This window comes from Natrix helvetica (genome assembly GCF_964273705.1).
Source record: "Natrix helvetica genome assembly, chromosome: Z".
Classification (NCBI taxonomy): Eukaryota; Metazoa; Chordata; class Lepidosauria; order Squamata; family Natricidae; genus Natrix; species Natrix helvetica.
The window spans coordinates 101,341,597-101,368,299 of record NC_138554.1 but is presented as its reverse complement, the minus strand read 5'-3'; the positions used below and the strand labels follow the sequence as shown (position 1 = coordinate 101,368,299).

Here is a 26,703-nt window from a genome sequence, read left to right as displayed (position 1 = left end):
TTTCTCCATTTCTGATTGAAATCTTTATTTTTATTGGGAAGGAGAAAAGGAAAATGATACTTGTGTTCTACTTGTGTTTCTCATAGTAAAGATTTTCTACATGAAAATGGCTTAAATATCTTATAATCAATTATAAATATTACATATTTTAATTCATTAAATTAATTAAACAGAATGGAGATGGACAGTTCTGTCTTAAACTAATGACTGCCACAACTCAGCTCTAAAAATCTCTATGAGAACTAAGCTAACAGAATAACAAAATTGGAAGGGACCTTGGACCTCTTCTACTTCAAATCTTCCTCAAGCAGAAACAGATTAATTCCTTGCTTCCACCCTATGATTTTTTTTACAGATATTTGCAAAACCTTCTTAAACCAATCATACCATTCCAACATAAAGATTTTCAATTCAACTGAACATATTTAATTATTCAATTATTGTCTCGACTTTTGCATAGTTCTGACTAGAAGATCCACTACTGTCTTCTATTAATCTTTCTGTGCTGATACCATTATTTTGATTTCTTCACAATATGTGTTTCTTCAGTCTAATGAAAGATGCTACCATCTTTTCCTGCCATATTCAATTTCTCTCAATTTAAATTGGGGTTTCACATTATCAGTCTTCATATTGATTATGAGCTGCAAATATCTGAGTGACCACTAGCTGACAGCAAATAGATGAAGTAGAAAGAATGTTGGTCTTACCTGAACGTGTCTTTTCAGGGGAAGAGAGGGAGTGGTCACGTGTGAGTATTCTCAAAGCCTGATTGGCCCAAAGACTGAGAGTAAACTTCTTAAATACTCCTGCCTTCCATTCCTGCCCAGTTTCCTTGAAGGCGAACAATAGAACTGAAACAAAAAACCAACAACACAAACCCCAGGAACCACCCGGGCTCCCCTTGGCCCAACAACCTAAACAGGGCGGGTTGTGACCACTCCCTCTCTTCCCCTGAAAAGACACATTCAAGTAAGGCCAACATTCTTTTTCCAGTGGAAGAGAGGGAGTGGTCACATGTGGGACATACCCAAGCTCAGTCCCAAGGGGGGGAAAGAAACACAACCACAAGCTATGGCCCAAGGGGAGTATCAGCTACTATCCTCTGCAGGACCCTTCGACCAAAAGAGGAATCCACCGAAGCGAACGCATTCAGCCGATATGTCGGATGAACAGGGTCGGGGATGCCCAAGTGGCGGCCCGGCAAATGTCCTCAAAAGGAGCCCTAGTGGCCCATGCCGCCATGGTCACGGCACTCCTAGTAGAATGGGCTGTTATTCCCGATGGAGTGGGACAACCCGCCACCCCATAGGCCTCCACGATGGCCTGTCATAGCCAACGACCGATGGTAGCCGAAGACATCCTGGACCCCAACGTCCTAGGTTGGAAGGAGACAAACAAGGCTTCTGACATACGAACCTCTGCAGTCTGTCGGAGATAAATACACAAAGCCCGACGGACGTCCAAACGGTGCCAGAACCTCTCCCTATCATTAGACAGATCCGGACAAAAATCGGGCAGGGCAACCTCCTGCGCCCTGTGAAAAGGGATATTCACCTTTGGAAGGAAGGTAGGGCCAAGCCGAAGAACCACCTATCCTGGTGAAAATGGCAAAGATCATCCTTGGATGAAAGAGCACCCAACTCCAAGATACGCCGGGCTGAGGTAATCGCCACCAGAAAGACCACCTTAAGGGACAAGAATCTCAGATGGACCAACCAGAGAGGCTCAAACAGGGGCCCCATCAAGGCCCTGAGAACCAGGGGCAGATCCCATGTATGGATTCTATGGACAGGAGGAGGCCGGAGATTAGCCGCCCCCTTAAGAAAACGCTTGATCAGGGGAACGTGAGAGAGGACCCCACCCACCCCCCAGTACCGAAGACAGGGCCGCCACCTGACGACGCAAGGTATTGTGTGACAGCCCATTGTCCAGTCTTTTCTGCAGAAATTCCAAGACATCAGGAATTCCAAGACGTCAGGAATAGTAGCCCTAGCCGGAGAAATCTCCGCGGGGTGCACCACCTAACAAAGGCAGCCCAGGTAGAGTTGTAAACCTGGAGTTGGAAGCTTCGATGGTGTGGATGACCCCAGAGGACAGGTTGGCCATCCTCAGTAGTCTCCGTTCAAGAGCCAGGCGGTCAGATGGAGCCACTGGGGTTCCGGGTGAATCAGGACCCCCTGGCGTAAGACCACCTCCTCCAGCAGAATTCTCCACAGAAGGGCCACCGACAACTGGACTAGATCCGCGAACCAGGGTCTCCTGGGCCAATAAGAGGCCACGACGATGACCAGCGCCTTCTCCACCACTACTTTCTGGACGGTCCCCGGAATGAGGGGAATGGGGGGAAGGCATAGAGAAGGCCCTCCGCCGACCGAGATTGGAACCGGGTGAAGAAACGTGGGAGTTGTGAGTTTGCCAGGGAGGCGAAGAGGTCCACCAGAGGAGTGCTGAACCTCTGACAGATCCCCTGGAACAAGGACGGATGGAGCTGCCACTCACCATTGTCTAGGGTTGCCCAGTTCAGCCAATCCGCCTGGTGGTTGGAAATCCTGGAGATGTGTTCCGACACCAACGACAAAAGGTGGCTCTCCGCCCAGGCTCCAAGCCGCAGGGCCTCCAGCCAGAGAGCCCGAGAGTGAGTCCCCCCCTTGTCGGTTTATGTGAGCCTTGGTAGCCATGTTGTCCATCAGGAGAAGCACATGACGGCCTTCCACGGATGACCGGAAATGTTGCAGGGCTAGGTGCGCCGCCTTCAGTTCCAACCAATTTATATTGTGCCAGAGATCTGAAGATGTCCATCTGCCCTGGGCTAAACGAGAGCCCACCAGGGCCCCCCAACTGAACAGGCTCACATCTGTGGTCATGGTCACCCTGTCCGGCTCCCAGAAGGAGCAGCCCTGGCGAATGGCCGGGGAGATCCACCACTTGAGGGAGGTCTGGACCCCCACTGGGAGGCGGAGGGTCCGAAGAGAGTTGCTCATTCTTCCCCTCTGGAAAGGAATGAGCTTCCACTGAAGGGGTTGGAGGTGGAGCCTGGCCCACAGGACTATCCCTATACAAGAAATCATCTTGCCTAGCAACTGAGATAACGTGAGAACTAAAACTAACCAACTTCTTTGAACCTTTCCTGTGAGCTGTTGTAGGCTGGTTTGGTGTTCTGGGGACAGGCAGACCACCTCTGACCTGGAGTCTATGACCTTCCCCGGGTGAAGAATGCACGTGGACTGGGAGAGATGGCTCTTGGGGAAGTTCACTGAAAACCCCAGAGATTGAAGGCTCTGAATGGTGAGCCGAAGGTCTGAGACCGCCTGAGAAGACGACCCTGCCTGGACCAAAACATCATCCAGGTAACATTGGAGTCTCACCGGGATGGTGCGCAGATGAGCCGCCAACGCCGCTAGCACCTTGGTAAATGTGCGTGGGGCTGAAGCCAACCCAAATGGAAGAACCCTGTACTGGTAATGGCGATCCCCGTGCGAGAACCTCAGGAACCTGCGATGAGTTGGGAAAATTTGAATATGAAGATAGGCCTCTGTCAGGTCCATTGACGCTAAGAAGTCCCCTTTCCAGATGCCTTGAAGGATAGACTTGAGGGAGGCATCTTGAAGCGCCTGTATACTAGAAAATGGTTCAGGCACATGAGGTCCAGAATTGCCCTCCAGCCCCCTGAACTCTTCGGGACGACGAACAGGTTGGAGTTGTGGCCCTGACCCCTTTTTGCCAGGGGAACAGCCTCTACCACCCAAATGTCTAGAAGATGTTGAATAGCCTGAACCATCAGACGGCGGTGCTCCAGGCTCCGCGACAGAGGGAACAACCTGAAGAGGTTTGGGGGGTAGAGAAAAACTCTAACCTGAGACCCTGACGAATTGTGGACCTGACCCAGGCATCTGATGTGATCTCATCTCGGCCACCTCGACTGATGCTTGAACCTGCTCTGGTCTTGGAAAGATGACCGAGAAAACTCCCTGTCTGACCTGAAATAGGAGAAACGCTGATGATGGTCAAAGTAAGAACCCCTATAAGATTGCCTACGATAAGGATGAGACTGCGTCTCGGGCTTCTTAGCATTGGACAGGAGAACCTTTTTCTTGTCTTTGTTCTCGACTAGAATGGGATCGAGGGCCTCCCCAAAAAGATTTGGACCCTTAAAGGGGGACGCTGCCAGATTCCACTTGGCTTTGTTATCCATCTGCCAGTTACGGACCCATAAGAGGTGGTGGGAAGTAACAGAGGTGGCTAAGGCACTGGACACAAACTTAACCATGTCCAGAGTCGCATCAGCAAAGAATTGAGATGCAGCAATAATCTTAGTCAGGTCCTGGTGCAACCGTTCGTCCTGGATCGGGATACGATCCTGGAGCTGGCGAAGCCACATGACCGTAACGTGGTTCAAATACGAGGCCGCGGTGGCGGACTATATGGCCCAGGCAGTGGCATTGAAATTTTTCCGTAAGGTAAGCTCTGCGCACTTATCCTCAGGTTTTAACTTGTCTGCCGCATCTCCGGACACCACCAGGAAAGAGGAGACCAGAGTAACAACCGGGGTATCAATAGAGAGCAATTGAATGGCCTAGGCAAAGGTCTGCTCCACATTGTAAAAGCGGTGGTCGTTACTCCCAGGGTTAGAAAAGTTAGAGTGGCGGGACCATTGGTTGGTCAAGACCTCAATGAATAAAGGTGGGGCTGGAATCTCCTCCTTGTTCGTGGCCGTGTTTGAAAACATGGCCATGTCTGGGTCCCTAGGTGGGGGATCCCTTGTCCCCATCTTGGTGGTCTTCCTCGCCTTGTTCAGGAGAACTTTGAACATAGCCGGAGGAAAAAGGCCTGAGGAAGAAGGAGGATCAGGGGGCCACGTCCTCTTCCTCCGAGAATCCCATATCCTGGAGATTCTCCTCCCCCATGGCCGAGGCCTCGCTAACCATGGATGGAGAGGATGCTCTATACTGGTGATAGCTCATTCCCCCTTGAGACCTAGATGAGTGGGAACTCCTGTCCCGCTGGGCAATGCCCGTGAAATGGCTGCATAAATAAATCATTTGATACCTTCAGGGAGGCATTCCAAATCCTCCATGTCCCTATAAGGAGAGGCAGGAACCTGAGGTGCCAATCTGCATGAAGCATAGTGCCCCCGGGATGTCCACGCTAAGGGATCTGCCTGACTCCCCCTAGCCAAACCTGGAGAGATCAAAGGGGAAGGGGAGGAGGACCCCCTTTGCCTGGAATAACTGCGGGACCTGGCAGGGGAGGCTGAAGGAGATAAAGGGCTGAAACCCCGAGGAGAAGACTGCTTGGAAGGTGGTCTGATAGGGGAACTGGACCTGCTGGTAGAAGCAGGCCCTGCAGACCTGGCCTGCCTTTCGGCCCTGGCAAAGGTCTTTTCCAGGGCCCTATGCCTCCTGGCCTCCTCCTTTGTGGAGGTTCTAGGGGGGCGGTGTGCTGCCACTGGTCTTACTGGGGGATCCCTGGGTCGAAACCCCTGCCCCAGGCCCTCTTCCCCCCTCACTGGGCCTTCAGGCTGGCCCTGGGGAATCTCCAAGCCCTCCTCCATAGCCCCACTCATGTGTCCTGGAGCGTGGAGGGAGAAGAGTTGAGGCCTCTGTAGGCCCTTCCGGAACCTGGGCCTTGGGATGGCACGGGAGAATGAAACTAGGCCAAAAAGCCTTGGCCTGGGCCTCCCAAACTGCTTGCAGGCCGATGAAGGCCTCGCACACGTGGCGCAGTTAAAATGACCACCAGGCCCCACACGGATCAAAAGGAAGCCGAATTTGTGCTCAGCCTGGTCTCTCGCGGCTCACAAACAGCCTCGCGCTGCTGGGGGCCTCGCAGCAAACCTGTCCGCACTCCCCCCTTCGTGTCACCGATCTCGCCGAAAAACAAAACGCTGAAGCACATGGCAGCCACCCGAATCAAGCGGCGGCAGCTCCGTCGGCTCATGTAAGCCTTGTGGGTGCCGATGCCACTTCTTCCACTCTGAAGGGAAGAATGCCGCACCCGCAGCTGGATAGGAGCTGGCACCCCCGCAATCCCGGGGATAGGGCTAAGGCTCCATGCCTGCGGAGGGAAGGGTGGATGCTCCACAGGCCCCAACCGCCCAAGGCAGAAGGACTGTCCCTTGGGCTGCAGCTGCAATTTTGAATTTAAGAGAACTTTGAAAATGCCCAATTCAGCCAAATTAGAGACCAGATTGAAGAAAAAATTGAAATCTATTCCTACCTAGAAAAACAATTCTCAACAGTGCTTGGACCAAGAGACTGAGAGGAAACTGGGCAGGAATGGAAGACGGGAGTATTTAAGAAGTTTACTCTCAGTCTTTGGACCAATCATGCTTTGAGAATACCCACACGTGACCATTCCCTCTCTTCCACTGGAAAATCTTAAAAGTGCAGAACAAAGGCTAGAAAATCTGGATTACCAAAAAGGCTGATTTTTGAAAAATAAAAAAAGTCTTACTTTGATTCAAGATCATCTCACACAAATTCTAGTATTTTGATTTCCCCAGGGAAGTGCTTTTAATGATGGGGTATGAGTATGCACTTAGCAACATATTAAAGATCTGGAAATCCAACAAGATAGGGCTCCTTTTCCCAAAAATATTTATTTGAGCAAACTCCTCCTTTTAAAACAGTGACACATAAATAGCCAGGGACGTGCGGTCAGGGGAGGCAGGGGAGGCAGGGGAGGCAGGGGAGGCAGGGGAGGCAGGGCCTCACCTCTCTTCATGAAATAATAGTATATAATATTATATACTATATATATATATATATAATATTATAATATGATATACATTCCGCCCTGCCGCCCTATTTCGGGTGACCTGCTCCCTCTTATCACAGAGGCCGCGGGAAGCCCCTTTGCAGGGTAGAGCAGAGGAGTTTGGGGAATATCTGCAGGACAAAATCACTCAGATCCGGAGTGGATGGGCCCCCTTCAGTGGCCCAGGGGAGACGTTGGAAGCAAGTCTTGAGGCACCACGTTGGGAGGAGTTTGACTCTGTTGCCCTCGAGGATTTGGACAGGTTACGTGGGCGACTGCGAGCCACTACATGTTTATTGGACCCGTGTCCCTCCTGGCTTGTACTGGCATCCTGGGAGGTTACACGAGGCTGGCTCTTGGGTCTTGTGAACGCTTCATTGGGGGAGGGGTCCTTGCCGGTCGCCTTGAAAGAGGCGGTGGTGAGGCCCCTACTCAAGAAGCCTTCCCTGGACCCGGTGGAGCTAGCTAATTACCGTCCCGTCTCCAACCTTCCCTTTTTAGCGAAGGTTGTAGAGAGTGTGGTGGCACAACAGTTCCCATGTCACCTGGAGGAAACCGACTATCTAGACCCGCGCCAGTCCGGCTTCCGGCCCGGTCACAGCACGGAGACGGCCTTGGTCGCGTTGGTGGACGATCTCTCGAGGGCCAGAGATAGGGGTTTTTCCTCTATCCTGGTCCTATTAGACCTATCAGCGGCCTTCGATACCATCGACCATGGTATCTTTCAATTATCTGGCCTGGCTCAACCGTAATTTTTTTTTCTCACTCCTCCTGACTGTCTTTTTAAATTCTAAATTTTAATTGTACATTGGGTTTTTTACAATTGGGTATTTTAATGGGGATTTTAACTGTCTAAATGTTGTAATTGGTTACCTCCTCCGTGCATGTGTGTCTCTGTATTTTTGTATGTTTATGTGTTTGTATACATGTTTCTATGTTCTATATGCCCACTGTACGCCGCCCCGAGTCCTGCCTGGAAAGGGAGCGGCTAATAAATTCAAATTTATTATTATTATTATTATCCTATTGCACCGGCTGGAGGGGATGGGAGTGGGGGGCATCGTTTTACGGTGGTTCTGCTCCTACCTCTCCGACCGGACGCAATGTGTGTTGGCAGGGGAACAGAGATCGACCCTGAGGCCACTCACTTGTGGGGTGCCACAGGGGTCGGTCCTCTCGCCCCTCCTGTTCAACACATACATGAAGCCACTGGGTGAGATCATCCGTGGTTTTGGGGGTGGATACCATCTGTACGCTGATGACACACAGCTGTACATCTCCACCCCAAACCACCCCAACGAGGCCGTCGAAATGATGTCCCGGTGCTTGGAAGCCGTTCGGGTCTGGATGGGGGACAACAGACTCAGACTCAACCCCTCCAAGACTGAGTGGCTGTGGCTACCGGCGCCCCGGTTCAGCCAGTGGACTCCATCGTTGGCCATAGGGGGTGAACAACTGCCCCCCGTGGAACGGGCGCGCAATTTGGGCATCTTCCTCGATGCCCGGCTGTCGATGGATGACCATGTGGCAGCCGTGGCAAGGGGGGCGTTCCACCAGGTTTGCCTGGTGCGCCAATTGCGCCCATTGGATCGGGACGCCTTACGCACGGTCACTCACGCGCTGGTGACGTCTCGCCTGGACTACTGCAATGCTCTCTACATGAGGCTCCCCTTGAGATGCACCTGAAGACTTACAGCTAGTTCAGAATGCGGCCGCGTGGGCCATCATGGGAGGGACAAGATACTCCCATATAACACCACTCCCGCGCGAGCTGCACTTGCTGCCTGTGGTTTTTCGGGTGCGTTTCAAGGTGTTGGTTACTATCTTCAAAGCGCTCCATGGCACGGGACCTAGTTACCTGCGGGATCGCATCTCACCTCATACATCCCTGCGACCAATCCGCTCTCACAGGGAGGGACTCCTCCAGGTGCCGTCCACTAAGCAGTGTCAACGGGCGGCGCCCAGGAGTAGAGCCTTCTCTGTGATTGGCCCAACCCTCTGGAATGACCTCCCCCCCGATATTAGAACTACCACCGACCTCCGCTCCTTCCGACAGAAGCTTAAGACCCACCTGTTCCAATTAGCAGGCTTAACCGATTTATAGTCCCATTCAACCTCCTGGCAAACATCTTATTGGGTAGTTTTTAAGGGTATTTTAAGGGTATTTTAATGTTTATATGTATTTTAGCTTAAATATTGTACAGTCCACATCCTACCTCCTCCGTTTAACTATTTGTTTAACTATTTGTATATTAAGTATGCCCATATTGTGTATTTATTCTGTTTTAATATGACTGTACACCGCCCCGAGTCCTGTTTAGGAAAGGGTGCGGTTTATAAATTAAAGTTATTATTATTATTATTATTATTATTATTATTATTATTATTATTATTATTATTATTATTATTCCGAGCTGCAGAGGCAGAAATGTTGTCGGCGCTTCCGGATGCCGAAGGCACGCAAACACACATCTACCCAGCTGTCTTTTCCAGCTACCTAGCGCCCTTTTCCACCGATCGCGCACGTTGTGCGCGCAAGAAGGAAAAGTCCACGGTGAAGCCCTTGTTGCCCCGAGCTCTTGTTTGCACTTCCGCCCCTTTTTCTTCGCTCCTCCCCGCTCCGGCTCTGGACTTTTCCTTCTTCGCCGTTCTTGCGCGCCTCTCCAGCCACCGCCTTGGAAGTGAGTCGCGCGGACGGAGCTTTGGGGCTGAGGAGAGAGGCAGGGACGGAGGGAGTGGGGGGAGAGGAGCCGCCCCCCTCACCCCCCAGGCAATGGGGAAAGCTTTCCCGAAATGGGGGGGTGTCACGGGAAATAAAAAGGGTGCGCGCTGGGGGGACGAAGGAGGCTTTGGCGCCCCTTAGAGGTGGGTGGGAAAGCAATGAAAGGGGCAGCGAGGGCGGGCGGTGGCTGCAGGTGGCAAGGCTTGAGCGGGGTGAAAGCGCAGCCCCTTTCGTTGCTTTCCCATTCACCCCGCTCAAGCCTTGCCCGAGGGAGCTGGGGATCGGGCTTTGGGTTGGTGGGAGACCTTGAAGGAGTGGAGGGGGAAGGGACTGGCGCCGGTGGAGGAAACAATGTTACGCGGATCAGTGCACTTCGCGGTCCCCTTAATGTTCACTCAGGAAGGCGGAGAATGGGACCACGTGTGCTGCACACGTGGTCCCATTCCCCGCCTTCCTGATGACGTCACCAGCCTCCCCAGCCATAGCCCTCACCGCACGTCACTGTAAATAACCATCCCCAGAATCCAAAAGACAGTATTCGTAGCAGACTGCAATATACTTCCTACAGCAGTTTTGGTGGGCCAATACCCCAAAAATATCATACAAGCTGAGATTGGGCCCCTGTGGACATTGAAACTATAGCTTGTGTCCTGCTATACTGTATTTTCTATAATGACTCACAGGATCAATTTATAACACCTTATCTAATAAAATATCTGGAAAATATTTATCTTTTCATATGCAACTACTATTATCAGATCAATATAAAGTAATATCTCTGAATGTGACCAAATTCTGTTGTGCTATATGTAAAATTAGGCAAACTTTAACACCTCACTGTTAATGCACCACAAATTGCAACATTTTGTTCTGTTTTGTATTTACACAGCACAATAGGAATGCTCTGGATTAAAAAGTATCAACTTGGAAAGAAATCAGCCAATGGTGGTCATGGTGATGCATGGTGACCAATTCAGATCCAATTCAAGTGAATGAACGGGCAAGCACAAGATGATATGCAGTTAAAATAAAAAATATACTGTTACCTGCAAAGCCCCATCAGAGACATTCTGTCTTTTATCAGAGAGGAAGCTTGTAACACAAAAACATTTCTGAGAGCTCTTCCAGCACACAAGGCATCCTCTCCATAAATCTAAAGAAGATAAATTGGATGGACAATAATTTTTGCGGTTTAGACAATTATATATAGCATTACAACTAGATAAAAATTTCAAGACACAGCAAACTAATGCAGCAGAATTTCATTAACCTTTTAAAATATGTTTTAGTTGTCAGTAATAATTACATATTAAATTTTAATTTCACACAGAAATTATTTGCTCAAAAATAAAGAGCTGTTAATGCTTCTGCATTTAAATATAAAAAAGCTCAAAACAATGAAGCAATGTGACTAGTTATATTATTATTATTATTATTATTATTATTATTATTATTATTATTATTATTAACAACAACAACAACAACAACAATAATAATAATAATAATAATAATAATAATAATAACAATAACAATAATAATAATAATAATGATGATGATGATTTCAAATAATGATTTCAAATAATGATTTGAAACTCTATGGAAAGTCAGAAATAGAAATCCAATCACTGACACAGTCCGAATATTCAGCACCGATATTTCAATGCAGTTTGGCATGGAAAAATGCGCCACTGTATCCATAAAAAGGGGCAAAATCACTACATGTGAGGGAATTGAAATGCCCAATGGCCAACTAATTAAATGCAACGAAAATGAAGCCTACAAATACTTAGGCATTTTGCAGTTGGATAACATCAAACATGGAGAAGTAAAAACTATTGTCAGGAGAGAGTACACCAACAGAGTTAGGAAAATTTTGAAATCTAAATTAAATGGTGGAAATACAATCAAGGCCATAAATACCTGGGCAATACCAGTTATAAGATACACAGCTGGTATAGTTAACTGGACACAAGCTGATTTGGACATTTTGGACCGAAAAACCAGGAAACTAATGACAATGCACTACAGTTTACATCCACGTGGTGACACTGATAGACTATACCTGCCCCGAAAATCAGGTGGCAGAGGATTATTACAAGTGAAGCAAATAGTTGAAGAAGAAAAACATGCACTGGCTGATTATTTAAAAGAAAGTCAAGAACATCTATTAATCGAAGTAAAGAACAAAAATCTATTGAAGGCTCAACAGACGAAACAAGAATACAGAAAAGATGTGATAAAATCAAGAATGGAGAGTTGGCAGAACAAAGCATTACATGGTCAATTTCTGGAAAAAATAAAAGATAGAGTGGACAGTAAAAAAACTTGGTTATGGTTAACAACAGGTACATTAAAGAAAGAAACAGAGTCACTAATCCTGGCTGCGCAAGAACAAGCTATCCGAACAAATGCCATTAAGGCCAAAATCGAAAAATCCTCTGATGATGCCAAATGCAGACTTTGCAAAGAAGTTGATGAAACTGTTGACCACATACTCAGCTGCTGTAAAAAAAATCGCGCAGACTGATTATAAATTGCGGCACAATTCAGTAGCACAAATGATCCACTGGAATTTGTGCAAAAATTATAATATTAAAACAACAACAAACTGGTGGGAACATAAGCCTGAAAAAGTCACCGAAAATCAGATGGTCAAGATCCTGTGGGATTTTCGTATACAAACAGACAAAGTACTAGCGCATAACACACCAGACGTCACACTGGTTGAGAAAAAGAAGGTTACAATCATAGACATCGCAATACCAGGTGATAGCAGAGTTGAGGAGAAGGAACATGAAAAAGTCGCGAAATACCAGGACTTAAAAATTGAAATCCAACGATTATGGCACAAACCAGCAGTGGTAATTCCAGTGGTAATCGGCACACTGGGTGCTATTCCAAAAGCACTGGAATTACATTTAAAACAGTTAAAACTTGACAAAATCACCATCAGTCAAATGCAAAAAGCTGCACTGCTTGGATCTGCACGTATATTGCGAAAATACGTTACGACGTTCTAGGCCCCTGGGTGGGGCCCGACTAGTAATCAATGCCAAATCCGGCGAATCAACTGGCCGCTGTGATACAATCGTATAATAATAATAATAATAATAATAATAATAATAATAATAATAATAATAATAATAATAATAATAATAATAATAATAATAATAATAATAATAATAATAATAATATAGAAGCAATAAATACCTTATTAGGAGGATTTTCCACATAAGGATTTGAAATTCTCCTAGATACAATCTGTAAATAAAAATAAAAAGTATAACAATAAGAAATAATTTAAAGATAAATAAAAGCATTTCTTACCAATCACTTGACACTGATATTTTGCCTATAAAATACTGAAGTTCTCTTTGTAGTACTTTTTAAAAGAAATGCTTAATTCTTCCCTAAATTCCAGAGACTTTTTAGGTCCCTTTAAACTGATAGATTTTTATCAACACTTTTATTCATTTCATTTCAATTCATTTAGTTTTATAAATATCGCTTCATTATTACTTTATAATTACCTTAAATTATTAAGCATTACCTTACAGTGGTAAAGGCTTCTACTTATCAATTAATCAAATTTTTAGCAACCTATTGTTTTAAGTTTGCTTTTTTGTAAGGTAAAAAGAACACCATATGATTTTCATTTTTTTTCTTTCCCCTACCTGGGTTGCCTTGTAAAAGGAAGCTACCACTATTGCAAAGGACTGCTTAATCTAATATCTTTGCTAATAGTCTTTAGTCACCATGTTGTTATAATGGCCATTGGAACCAAAACTTCTATTACTAAGCTATGTAGTCCTAAAACGTGTCATCATGTGACTGCATAACTCAATGATAGCAATCCTGGCACTCCCTTTTATCATCATTAAAGAGAGGACTTCATATACCTGCAATGTGAGTCCCTCTCATTTAATGACTTTCTAACTTTAAATGCCCACTGCAGGTGTGGTCATAAACTGAGGACTACCATTTGGTTCCCAACATGTATTTAGAATAAAGGAACATTTAAGAGTGTAGACAAGAGATCCACTTACAGTAAATCATAAAGAGAGAAGGGTTTGTTCTTGTACATTTCAGTTTGGTGTCAAATATCTCAAAACTCATTATTTTCAAAAGAAAAAACAGTTCCCAAATAAACTGAATGAGGAAGGGGATGGCATTGAAGTGGAAAAGTGTCACGTGGTATGAGATAAATACCAAGATGATATTGGTAAAGTTCTATGATGTTATAAATATTGTCTTTGGGACTGTCTGTGTATGATTATAAAGAGGAACCTCATGGCTTATTCTCTTTGTACATTATATAGCCATTAGCAGAAAATAATTCATAGATCTGTCTAAAGAACAGTTACCTTCTTTAGTGTACTCTATCGTGCTAATTCCAGCACTCATAGTGAGTTAGCCTGGCCCTGTAACTGGATACTTAATTGATTAGAATAGTCTCCTATCGATCATAGTTACTATCAAGACATAAACCATATCTGGCAACTAATGGCTGGATTTACACATTATGCTAGGGAGAAACCAAGCTAATTTTCATTAATATGATGTATAAATGAAATTGATTTATGTATCATTAAGCAAGTATGCCTGCAGCTCTGCACTAAAACTGCTTTATGCCAAAGAATTCAATAATTTGACCCATCTCAATGTAATGTTACAACCACTATGGCAGTGACGGCGAACCTTGTCGGCACTGAGTGCCAAAAAGGTCACGCGGGAACGTCACACACACATGCACTCATTGGGGCTATGCTCCGGAAAAGCCAAACTTCCATGTTCTAGTGCACATGCACACCTGATGATCAGCTGGTCAGCATGCACGCACAGGCCAGTTTCCAGCACTGCTGAACGTGCAAAGGGATAGTGCCCCAGAAAAGCCTAACTTTTGGGTGCTGCAACATACCTGCATCCGACAATCAACTGGCCTGTGCGTGTGCGCACACTGGTTTTCAGCACTGCTGCACAGGCAAAGGACATCGTTGCATGTGCATGTGTGCCATAAACTGTCATGCGCCAGAAGACAAACAGGCAAGGCCGGTTGTGCTGGGTGACATAACTTCGCGTGCCACTTTGGGCACATGTGCCATAGGTTCGCCATCACAGCGCTATGGTTTAGTTTATCACAATATCTAATTTGGTATTTCCCGTCACTTCCCAATGAATGATCTTGGTCAGATTGGTACAAAAGCAGAGGGACTATTTATGGAAGTATCTCTACAGCAGACCATGTCCAGGTGAAATATCCATTTCTGAGCATTTAAAAGTATTTTTAGATGTATAGCTTATAACTCTTAGACCAAGTATGTTGAGAGAATAACATAATACATATCTATCACCTGAGCTTCTGAGGGAATGACTACATGGAAATGTAATATAATCAGTGAGTCAAAAGCCTCTTAGGGAAGTAAGAAGTGGCAGCATGTAATAACTGATCTTGCAATAAATCCCACAGACAATAGCCAGAAAGAGGACACAGAAAGGAAAAGAAGGAAAAATCAATCACTTTCAAACAATTTGGATTTTATTGCTTCTTATGACATCAACAATTATGCTGAATGAAAGCAATACTGGTGATAAATGTTAAGGCCTAGCTTGTGAAGTATGGTCTACTGAAACACATTGGGCTGGATTGAAATGAAAAGATAAACCTAACCCAAACAAACCATTTATGGCCCAGTGCAGTATATAAATCCAGCTACTAAATACAGCAGTTCCCAAATTTAAATGCAAGAACTTTTCAACACTTGGAGATAACAGAAATTGAACATGTGATCTACCATCATTATGCTTTCTAAAAAGCAGACAAAAATTGGGCAAATGAAAACAATTCTATTAATTTTTTAGAAATTACAAAAATGAGTTTTGAGGGGAGAAAATAAGGATTTTTGCTCCCAATTACTTTAAAAAGTTTTTAAATACAAAGGATTATTCAAAATGCATCTTATTTGACTAAAATACTCAATTCTTTAAAAAAAGGATATCATCTAGAGAAGACAAGGATAGAAATAATTTCTCTTCATTCTCTTCAATATTTTATTTCAGATTTCATTTCGTAGTATTTTGACCAAGAAACTAAATAACTTTCAATAAAATGAGGTAAAATATGTTAAAATTTAAAATATAAAATATGCTATCATCATAAACTGCTTAGAGAGGGCTTGTAAAGCATTATGGAGAAGTATATAAGTCTAAGCACTATTGCTATTAGAAGTTAAAGGCAATGAAGCAAAAGAGATAAAAAAATCTACGTGTGTTACTGATCTATGGTTTCTCCCTGCAGCATACTATCAAAGATTTTTCTTATTATATGCTACAGACTTTTTAAAAATGGAAATCTGGATAACTTTTCTATGTAGATTAGAAAATGAATGTAGGGGAGGAAACTATGTAAAATAAATGGTTTGGAAACAAAATGTTTCATTTCCTGCAAATAGATGGGGAAGAAATGGAGGTAGCAATTGATTTTATTTACCTGGGCTCTAAGATCACCACAGATGGGGACTACAGTCAAGAAATTAAAAGATGCTTGCACCTGGGGAGGAAAGCTATGGCAAATCTAGACAGCATGCTAAAAAGCAGAAACATCACACTACCAACAAAAGTGCATATAGTCAAGACTATGGTTTACCCAGTTGTAATGTATACCTGTGAAAGTTGGACCACAAGAAAGACTGAGTGCCAAAGAATTGAGGCCTTTGAACTATGGTGCTGGAGAAGACTCCTGTGAGTCTCTTGGACTGCAATGCGGTCAAACCAGTCAGTTCTAGAGAAAATCAACGCTGACTGCTCTTTAGAAGGCAAGATCCTGAAGATGAAATTCAAATACTTTGACTACCTAATGAGAAGGAAGGACTCACTGGAGAAGAGCCTAATGCTGGGAATGATTGAGGGCAAAAGAAGAAGGGAAAGACAGAGAATGAGGTGGCCGGATGGAGTCACAGAAGCAGTCAGTGTGAGCTTAAATGGACTGGGGGATGGTACAGGAAGGCCTGGAGGAACGTTGTCCATCAGGTCACAATGGGTCAGACATGACTTTGTGACCAAGTTCCATTAGAGCAGAGGTGTCAAACTTGATTTCACTGAGGGCCACATTAGGGTTGTGTTCGACCTTGGAGGGTGCAGGGGCCATGGCCAAGGGGTGTGGCCAGCTTGACATAATTCATGTTGCAGGCACCTATGGGGGCTCAAGTGTTCTGCCAGTGAAAACGTGTGTTAAATTTTAACAATGACTGTTTTTATGTATTGTTTTAATTCATTGTTGAGTGCCATTCAAATTCACTTTTTGTGAGATGGGCAGCTATATAATTGAAATAAATAAGTAAGTAAATTGGGGGTCCTTCTGTACTTGCAGCTATAGCTGAAAGACATGTGAAAGCTGTAGCCAGGTGGGCCTAGTCTAGGTTCACATTGACTATCCTTTGCTTAGGAAGCTCTTGATACATGGTCTCCTAATGACATAATTATTGCCATACAATCTACATTGGGCAGGACTTAAAGATCACATGGAAGCTACCACTAGTTCAGAATGCCGCAGCATGATGAATAATGGGGTACCTGCTGGGTATCACTATAACTACATAAACTACACTCGTTGCCAGTTGGCTTTTGAGTACAATTTAAACTGCTTGTTATTAACCATGAATACTCCTGTTAATGACACTGAACAAAAGGTCTACAAAATTACAGCTGCCCTAGCACCCTCCTCTTATGAAGTTGCAGCATCTTTGATTGCGTGATTGTGATTTGCCACTTTCCCCACTGTCTTCCCACAAGCAAAGAAAATGGGGAAGCTGGCAGAGGAGGTTAAAAGTCACTTTGATAAGTTTTTCTCACTTTGTAGCAGCACTGCAGCCACTCCCCATGTATGCTAACTCCTTGCACTCCTTCCCATACTGTGCAGCAATCACCCCAAGCCCCACTGCACTCACAATGCAGCAGCCCATCATTTATCCTAAGCAATCACTTACCTGCCCATTAGCCTGCTTATGAGCTGCCTGGGATTTCCAACTTCCTGCCAGCTTTGCTATTGACTTTATTTGCTGGAAGCCAGCAGGAAATTGCAACGAGGTCCTCACTTACTGAACCACAATCCTCTATAATGATAAGGATGTGCCAGGGTGTGCCAGGATTGCCATCTTTAATCATGCTATCATGTGCCATTGCACTTAACTGAAATTTCAGTCCCAATTACTGTGTAGAACTACCTACCCAGAGCCGTCTAAGATATTGATTTATGCCATCAAGTCATTTTTAATTTCTAGTAAGCATTTAAGATTTTTCTATGACAATCCGTCTCCACTATATGGCACAAAGTCTGGATTCCTGAGGGACCACTTTTCTCCAATTGTTTCTGTCCACTCAATACATTCTGGCAGAGTGGAAATGCCCCCTCCATTGAATGTTTCCATCTGTGAGACACAAGGATCTATGTCTTCTATGCCAGGTGGTCTATAGCAACGGGCCCCAAGCTTTTTGGCACCAAGGGCCACTTTTGTGGAAGACAATTTTTCCAAACACTGGCGGGGGTGGAGGAGTGTGCAACCTAGATCCCTCAGATGTGCCGTTTACAGTAGGGTTCATGCTTCTATGAGAATTTAATGTCTGATGATCTGGGATGAAGTTGAGTTGGTGATGCTTGCACTGGAGAGTGGCTGCAAATACTGATGAAGCTTCACTTGCTGACCTATCACTTATCTCCAGCTGTGCAGCCAGTTCCTAATAGCCCACAGATCAGTACTGATCCACAGCCCAGGTATCACCACTACTCTATGACATGATACCAATTTTATGGATTTTGTCTTCTTTTGTTTCGTGCATTGGCCAGAATTCATTGGAAGTGGGTGGCTATAATAAATTAAGTTTTTAATCCATGACTGGAAGTAACATATTGTACTATATTTTCAGTTGTCATTCAGCTACCTTGTTTTAGAATTTTAGAATTTCATTTTCCAAAATATGGTGTGGCCACAGCTATTATATTTCATACATCCTAGAGTAACAAAGAACAGTTTTAACTGTTAAATACATTATTTGCAAGCCACCTCATCACAGAGCTTTACAATACCATATACATGTAATTTTCATAACTAATTATTAATATAGACCTATGAGTACACACATATTTTAAAAGAATCATCTCATGAATAATCTTTATGCTATTTCAATACCATGTACAACCTATCTCCATACAGAATGTAATATCCACCTTCCCTTAAGGATAGTGTTAAGAGGACAGGCACGTTCAATTTAGAATTAATCCTTCAAAGCTTTTACCAATTTCACACAGAGATTAAGGATAGCATATGTATTTAAATTATATTCTGAATGTACATTGAGACACTGGATTGGAAGATGATCATAATTTTGAAATTGGATGGAACACCAATAATCTGCACTGTGCACTCTGATGATTAAAAATGATTTGGAAGTTCTAATGAAGTTAGTTTTAAAAATCCAGTGAACAATGTGACTAAGATTAAACTGCCAGCAATAAGCCATCGTATTGTCAATGAAATCACTGAAGTTAGTGAATTAATTTTAAGTTTTAAAATCAACTGTAAATAAAGCAGCCAAGTCAAGAAATACACTACAAACCAGCACTTGGCAGGATAACCATGAAGGCTTTGGAAAGACATTCAGATGCCAGGGTATATCTTTATCTGCAAAGATTAAAATTAAGGCAATGGAATTCCTTGACTCTATAAAAATGGGGAAAAAATGAATTTTTGAAGAAGCAGGATAGGTCTGTATTAATACTTTTGAATTCTGGTGATGGAGAAGCCTTCCAATAATTCCATGGATAGCTAAAAAGACAAACAGATTGTGTAACAAATCAATCAGAGTTCTCACAAATGTTTGGGATGTATTATACAAAGGTCTAGCTGTCAAGACATGTGTAACAATGGAAAATATGGAAGAAAATAGAAGACACCTGCAGCAGGGTGGACAATTACAGCAACAATTGAAACATTGCTAGAAAACCCAATGGATCAAGTTGGGGACAGATCGTCCTACAAAAGGACTATCTATATCATAGGTATTAAACTTACCATATCACGTTGCCATCACGTGATATTTCACAAAGTTTTTCCTATTCATGGAGCTGTGGTGAGTATAGCCTATGCATGGCACATCCAGCCCATGGGCCACCAGTTTGACACCCCTGATCTATATGGTCAGTTAATAAAAATTGGATGACATATAATCATTTGTTTCTTTAAAAATGTATTATCTCCTCCTTTAAATTGACACACACACACGTGCACACGCACAGGCACACACACAAAAGTCCTCAGGTGATTGCAAACACAATAGCATGTTCATGGATGCATCGATTTGACTTCTTAGCAACTTGGTATTAAAATGATTTTTTTCTCAAAAATAGGATTTTTTTTCAATTATTGTTTTAATTAGAAATGCCTATGAAAATTGATGACAGGAAACATCAAATTAGGAGACATCCTCCATTTATCTTACAGGAGAATCTTCTAATAATGCACAATGTAACACATGCTTGCTTCATGTAGGAGGGAAAGGCAAAAAATGACTCCAGAGATTTGTCTGCTCAAGTTCCACCCTGAGAGGATATTCGTTTTTGTCAACAAACATCAGGAAAACTACATCAGAGCTAGAAACACAATAGCATGTTTTTGTTTAAAAATTATGCTAAAGTCTTAATGTTGCTTAATCAATTGTGTTTTCTATACTATTTATTCAAAAATAATTTTGGCTAAATTCAATATTTAATACAATACAATACAATAGCAGAGTTGAAAGGGACCTTGGTCCAGCCCCCTGCCTAGGCAGGAAACCCTATACCATTTCAGACAAATGGCTATCCAACATCTTCTTAAAGACTTCCAGTGCTGGAGCATTCACAACTTCTGGAGGCAAGCTGTTCCACTGATTAATTGTTCTAACTGTCAGGAGGTTTCTCCTCAGTTCTAAGTTGCTTCTCTCCTTGATTATTTTCCACCCATTGCTTCTTGTTCTACCCTCAGGTGCCTTGGAGAATAGTTTGACTCCCTCTTCTTTGTGGCAACCCCTGAGATATTGGAACCCAGCTATCATGTCTCCCTAGTCCTTCTTTTCATTAGACTAGACATACCCAGTTCCTGCAACCGTTCTTCACATGTTTTAGTCTCCAGTCCCCTAATCATCTTTGTTGCTCTTCTCTGCACTCTTTCTAGAGCCTCCACATCTTTTCTACATTGTGGTGACCAAAACTGAATGCAGTATTCCAAGTGTGGCCTTACCAAGGCATTATAAAGTGGTATTAACACTTCACGTGTTAATAAAGTTAATACCATAAAGTGGTATTAACATTTACTTCCTAGGTGAGCAAATATTAATTATAACCTAAAATTAATGTGTCAATTATTTTTACTACAGCATTGAGATATTGATATTTTTTCAGAAAAGTGCAAATAGTCCTCAACTTACAACTGTTTAGTGACCTTCCGACATTCCAACAGCACTGAAAAATAGTGTCTTATGACCATTTTCCATACTAATGACTGTTGCAGCATCCCCATGGTCATGTGATTAAAATTCAGATGCTTGGCAACTGACTCCTATTTATGATGGCTGGAGTATCTCCTGTGCCCCTTGACCCTCTTTTGCGATTATTAGACAAGCAAAGTAAATGGGAAAGCCAGATTCACTTAACAAGTGCAGTGATTCACCCAACTGTGGCAAAAAAGATCATAAAATTGGGCAACTCTCACTTTACAATCATCTCACTTAGCAAACACATTTTGGGCTCAAATATGGTAGTAAGTCTAGGACAACTATGTATAGTAAACACAAATTATGGAGCAAAATAGAAAACTGGTAATTAATAGCTTCAGGCTACTCAATATACTACTGATACTGACTTTACCAACCAGTTACAATCCCTAATTCTAGGCATGTTGCCCACATCCATGATTAATCTGTGCATATTCAGTTCACAGAATATTTTTATTAAAGCTTCTTCAAGCTGGCCAACTTGCATTTAATTTGTATTCCTTGAAAGCTTATATGAGAGGCCTGGGTTTGATTAGGAAGACTAACCATTGCAATGCATAGCCTTAGCAATTATATATAAAGTTAAACGGTAAATCAATTAAAGTTATCAATATATATTGGCTGATGTACCTCACAGATTAAGTGTCTTATTTTAGTGTAGATAAGTACAGTAAATATTCCACTGAATCAAGAAATTGATTAGAAATGCAAAACTATATAGCCAGCTAAAACTGGTACCTTGATAAACTGATTAAACTCCAAGACTGTTTCAACACTCAGCCCACGCTTCAAAGCCATTCGTTTTTGCTTTGTTTTAAATGTTACATTGTTGTATACAATCTGTTTACTTAGGATACAATTTCATTGAATTCGGTGGTGCATAACCCACAGCTGCAAATCTAACTGCTCTTGAGTTAACAATTATTCCCGAAGAACTGCATTATCTCTTCACATCTGCTCTGCAACATGGCCTCCATTCCAGCTGCGGATGTCTAATTTCAGCGAACTCAGGTCACTAGCCCCCTATACACACACACACACACACACACACACACCATGCTACATAGATCACATGGTCTTTGCAAATCTCACACAAATTAAAGGCAGGCTTCCCTTATGGCACAGGTAGATTAAAGGCTGGAGTTTAAGAGAATACGACTCTCTTACTGTATACCATTACTCCTAATGGACAGTAATTGTTTTATTTTCCTAGTAGTTATGCACGAATATCAAGGTATCAATTTTCGTGGCGCGGATCTTTTTTTAACTTTGAAAATAAGCAAAGTGCAAAATGCCCCACAGCACACACACGCACACACACGCACACACATACAGGGTTCTTCCTTGGGTACCAAGTCACCCACCGCCTTGCGGAGGCCAAACCCTGTAGCAGAGATGAGTAAATTATTGGAAGCACGCGGCCCCCGGCGTCGTTCACTCACCCGGCCTCCGCCATCTGAGCGCTTTCTCCGCAGCGTCAATCCACTCCGGAGCAGCGTCGGTAGTTCCCTCAGCTTCTGCCGCAACTGCACTTGCTGCTCCTGGCCTCTGGCGTCCGTGGCGTTACGGTCATGGAGCAGCGAGTCGGCCCTGTCACACGCAGGTTGCATCTTAACGGAGCTCACAGCCATGCATGCTACTTGCCGGAGAAGCCTCCTCTCCCGCTGCTTCAGCGCTTGTCCCCGGGCATGCACGGCGCACACCTTTCTCTTGTTATGCAAAACACGACTTTCAGGCAAATGAATTGGCCGCCACAGCCGCAGCCGTGGCGGCGGCGGCGTCCTATTCCTTCTCCTTCTCACGGGAATTGGGAAGGAAAACAGAAAGAACCCCGCACATACGCTGCTCTCCACCAGCACGAAAATCAAATTGTGCAAGAATGTCGATCCCCTAACCAAAATACTCAGGATAAGACGTTTACCATTCAGGTGCAGATAATGCGCCAGGAACCTAATCTTTCTTATGGCCTCCACCTTTCCCTACTCTCGTGGCCCCTCCCCTTTTGACGCTGTTTTTCCTCAACTGCTACGACGGGAACAAACAAAAGTCAAAGGAAGGGGCTCGAAAGGAGCAGTGGTGTGCTGAATGTCGTACGTTGTGGCTTCTTGGTGTGCTTCTCTTCAGAGTACACGTCTTTCCAGGAGAATTGCAAATAGCATTAACAGATAATAAAACCATAGCAATAAAGGGATAAAAGTTACGAGTGATACAACTCACTAATGCAACTAAGTATTTAGTTATCATTTTATTAAATGAGCTACAATTATCTGGGTTATTATATTGGCTATTTGGATAACATCCAGATGATTGTAAAGAAATGAAGGCTTAGAGGTACTGGGCTAAACAAAGTGTTAAGTGTATCACTAATTAAAATAGTTTAGCTTGGTGTACAGATGTGATGTGTAAATTTACAAAGCCAGATTGAGTATACGAACTGTGGCTCATTAGGTCTATGCAGGCACATTTGAAGATGCATTGGAGCATATAAAGCACTTCTCCAAACTGTTAAAGAAGAGTTTCTTTTTTGAAAGGAACTCTTCTAGTCTTCAGAAGCTATTTCTACTTATCAGTGCATGTATATACACAGATGCATATACAGCAAAGATTAATACTTGCAGAAACAGCCAAGAACAATTTTTAAAGCAGCTGTAGTAGTCTTGCAAAAGTCACAAATATTCTACAAAGTATATTTTAAAGGTTTATAGTTGGTTGACAAAGAATCAAAAGCTACTGAAAGACTCCACATGTATGTATTAGGCCAACACACACAGCTGTTACTGTGATTTGCAAAACATACAATAATTGAACACTCTATACTGAAACCAAACAAATCATAACATTGTGTGTTATATGAACTCAGTGACCATAGTTATGAGAAGACCCTGTTTTCCATTTTATTTATCCCCATTCCTCTATTCCTTCTAACTGATCTGAAATTTTCCTAAGTATTCCAATCAGGTATAGAATTGGTAGGCAATATTTTCACGAAACTGCTTCCAAGGAAGATACTGAAGTAGATGTTTTGGATTATTTGGGACATTCAGAGAACTCAAACCATGTGTGAAAGAAAATCCTTTCTAGGCTGTAAAGATGCTTAATAATACAAAACCTCAAAAATTCCACCTAAGTACTAGTTTTCTCATCTTGTAGTCCAATTTGATGTTGCTCATTACAGTTCTATATTCAACAAGAATTGTTATTTGGCTTTTTTCTTATACCTGTTTTTCTCTACTTATTTGTTTAGATAGTTAAATTCCTTCCAAGTGATACATTCAATTACCCAACAATTCATAAAAGATAAAATATATTGAATCTATTACGGTGCATGTACGTTTTTAAATTTACATGTTTTCACAAGCTCACTGGGGATTGGTTGCCCAAATCCTGGAAAATTTAAACAACTGTCATTGGCCGGCTGGGCTGCTGGAGCTCCTTAATTTACATGTTTTCACATGCTCACCAGGGATTGGTTGCCCAAACCCCAGAAAGTTTAAACTACTGTCATTGGCCGGCTGGTCTGCCAGAGCTCCTTAAAAGGAGAGCTCCAACAGCCCAGCCAGCAGAGCCCAGTCACTTACTCTTGCAATAAAAAGTGCTGAAACTCACTCGCGCCTCTCGCCTGCTGTTTCTCACTGATCTAAGACTGGCGATAAAGGACAAACGGACCTGAGAATCCTCATTGGACAAGCAACCATTTCGAACAAGGACCAAGACCCTGCACCACAGCACGAGCTGGCATCGCAAGCATCCCCTGCACCAGCGATCTTCGACCCACAGACAGAGGATGAGCACACATACATGGGGCAATTCTGGATGTTCATGGAAGCCAACAACTACCAGTACCGGCCGGACAATAGGAAGTGGGCATTATTTCTAACTTACTGCGGAACGAAAATCTATAAGATGGCACAGACGTTGATTGCCCCACCAAACGTAGAGACCATCACATGGACAACTCTACAATGTGCCCTGGAAGACCACTATGTGCCATCTGCCGCCCCCATGGTGAGCCAGAACAAGTTTTACCACCAGCACCAATGGGAAGGAGAGACAATGAATGATTTCGTGGCCAGCCTCAGAGAAATCGCGACCCGGTGTGAATTTATCAACCCAAAAGAAATGATGAAGGACTGGATCATCCTAGGAATGAGAGACCTCTCCTTGAAAAAGAAGCTGCTAATCAGAAGGGGAGTCTCATTTAAGATGTGGTCGAGGAAGCCTGGGCAGCTGAATCATCAGATAACTTGGCAGCGCACATAAGGAAAATCAGCGGGGTACACCAAACAGTCAGAGAACCCAACTGGGCATCCGAAGTCCAGAATACAATGATGAAGGGGACGATGCGATTCCATCCATCGCGTGTACCCAGAGAGGAGACAAAGTGCAAGGGGCATAGAGAGCAGGCAGCCACATTGCCCTGGCTACATGGATTCCATTCAAGAGCAGCGTGCAATTTCTGAGAAGTAATCTGCCACAGATGCCAGTGGAAAGGCCACATTGCCGAGGCATGCAGAACATCCCAACTCACCCCGACCCATGGCTCTGTGAGGGAGATAAAACAACCCACAACCTGGCCAACAGTGGAATGGGCGGAGAGAGGAACAGTACCAAGCCCAGAGGGAGATCCATCACACCACTGTGGGCCACTCAGACGGCTACGAAGGGGAAAAGTTCCATGCCACGGTGACCATTGAAGGGGGACCATGCAAGATGGAGCTGGACACAGGATCATCATGTCCTAGCAGACCATTAAGAAATTGAACCCAACAGCCAGCAAGAAGCTCCTCAAACCACCAAATGTCCGGCTCAATGACTACCAGGGGAACCAGATCCAAGTCCTAGGAAGAATGGAGGTCAAGGTGGTGTTCCACGAAGTCCAGAGCCATCTACCCCTCATGGTCATCGCCAGCAACCGACTGTCCCTACTGGGAGTAGAATGGTTCAAGCCCCTGAGGCTAGACATCACCTGCCTGCATCAAATCTCAATCCACGACCTGGATCACCTAGTGGCAGAGTTCACAGACGTCTTTGATGGGGGTCTAGGTAAATATACGGGGAAACCTATTTCATTTAACCTAGACCCCCATGTAACCCCCATCAGGCTCAAACCCTGAACCCTTTGCTCTATGGCCCAAGGTGGATGAGCAATTAGACAAACTAATTGCCCAAGGAATCCTCGTGCCGACCAACCACGCGGTATGGGAAAACCTAATAGTCACCTCTGTAAAGCCAGATGGTTCTATCTGCCTCTGCACAGATTACAAGTGTACACTGAATAAGGTCTTACAGCAAAGTGCGTACCCAGTGCCAGTTGTGCAACATCTGTTGCATTCCCTAAGAAGCTGGAAAATATTCGCCAAACTGGACCTGACCAAGGCATACAAGCAATTGCCTGTGGATGAATCCACCACAGAAGCACAGATGATTGTGACCCACAGGGGGGCTTTCAAATGCACCAGACTGCAGTTTGGAGTCAGCATAGCCCCAGGACTGTTTCAGTGTTTAATGGAGTGGCTACTGCAAGGAATCCCAGGGGTGGTGTCATACTTTGATGACGTATTCACCTCAGGGGACTCCATAGAGCAGCTGATGGAATGCGTGCATGAGACTTTGGGGAGGTTCAAGGAGAAGGGACTTAAAGTGAACCCAAAAAAATGCAAAATCGGTGTGAGGCAGGTAGAGTTCCTGAGATACCTCAT

The 26,703-nt window shown here is 44.0% G+C and overlaps 1 protein-coding gene across 1 annotated transcript in view; it reads right to left on the bottom strand.

Annotated features, from left to right (window-relative positions):
* The window catches only part of RAPGEF5 (Rap guanine nucleotide exchange factor 5), a 135,656-nt gene extending 112,670 nt beyond the window's left edge, over window positions 1-22,986 (bottom strand). The window contains exons 1-3 of the mRNA XM_081971446.1: window positions 22,447-22,986; window positions 12,692-12,742; window positions 10,528-10,634 (exon numbers count right to left, since the gene is read on the bottom strand). Coding sequence (XP_081827572.1) covers window positions 10,528-10,634; window positions 12,692-12,742; window positions 22,447-22,635 — 347 coding nt within the window. The 5' untranslated portion in view covers window positions 22,636-22,986. The remainder of the gene's footprint in view (window positions 1-10,527; window positions 10,635-12,691; window positions 12,743-22,446) is intronic.
* Between the last annotated feature and the right edge of the window lie 3,717 nt (window positions 22,987-26,703).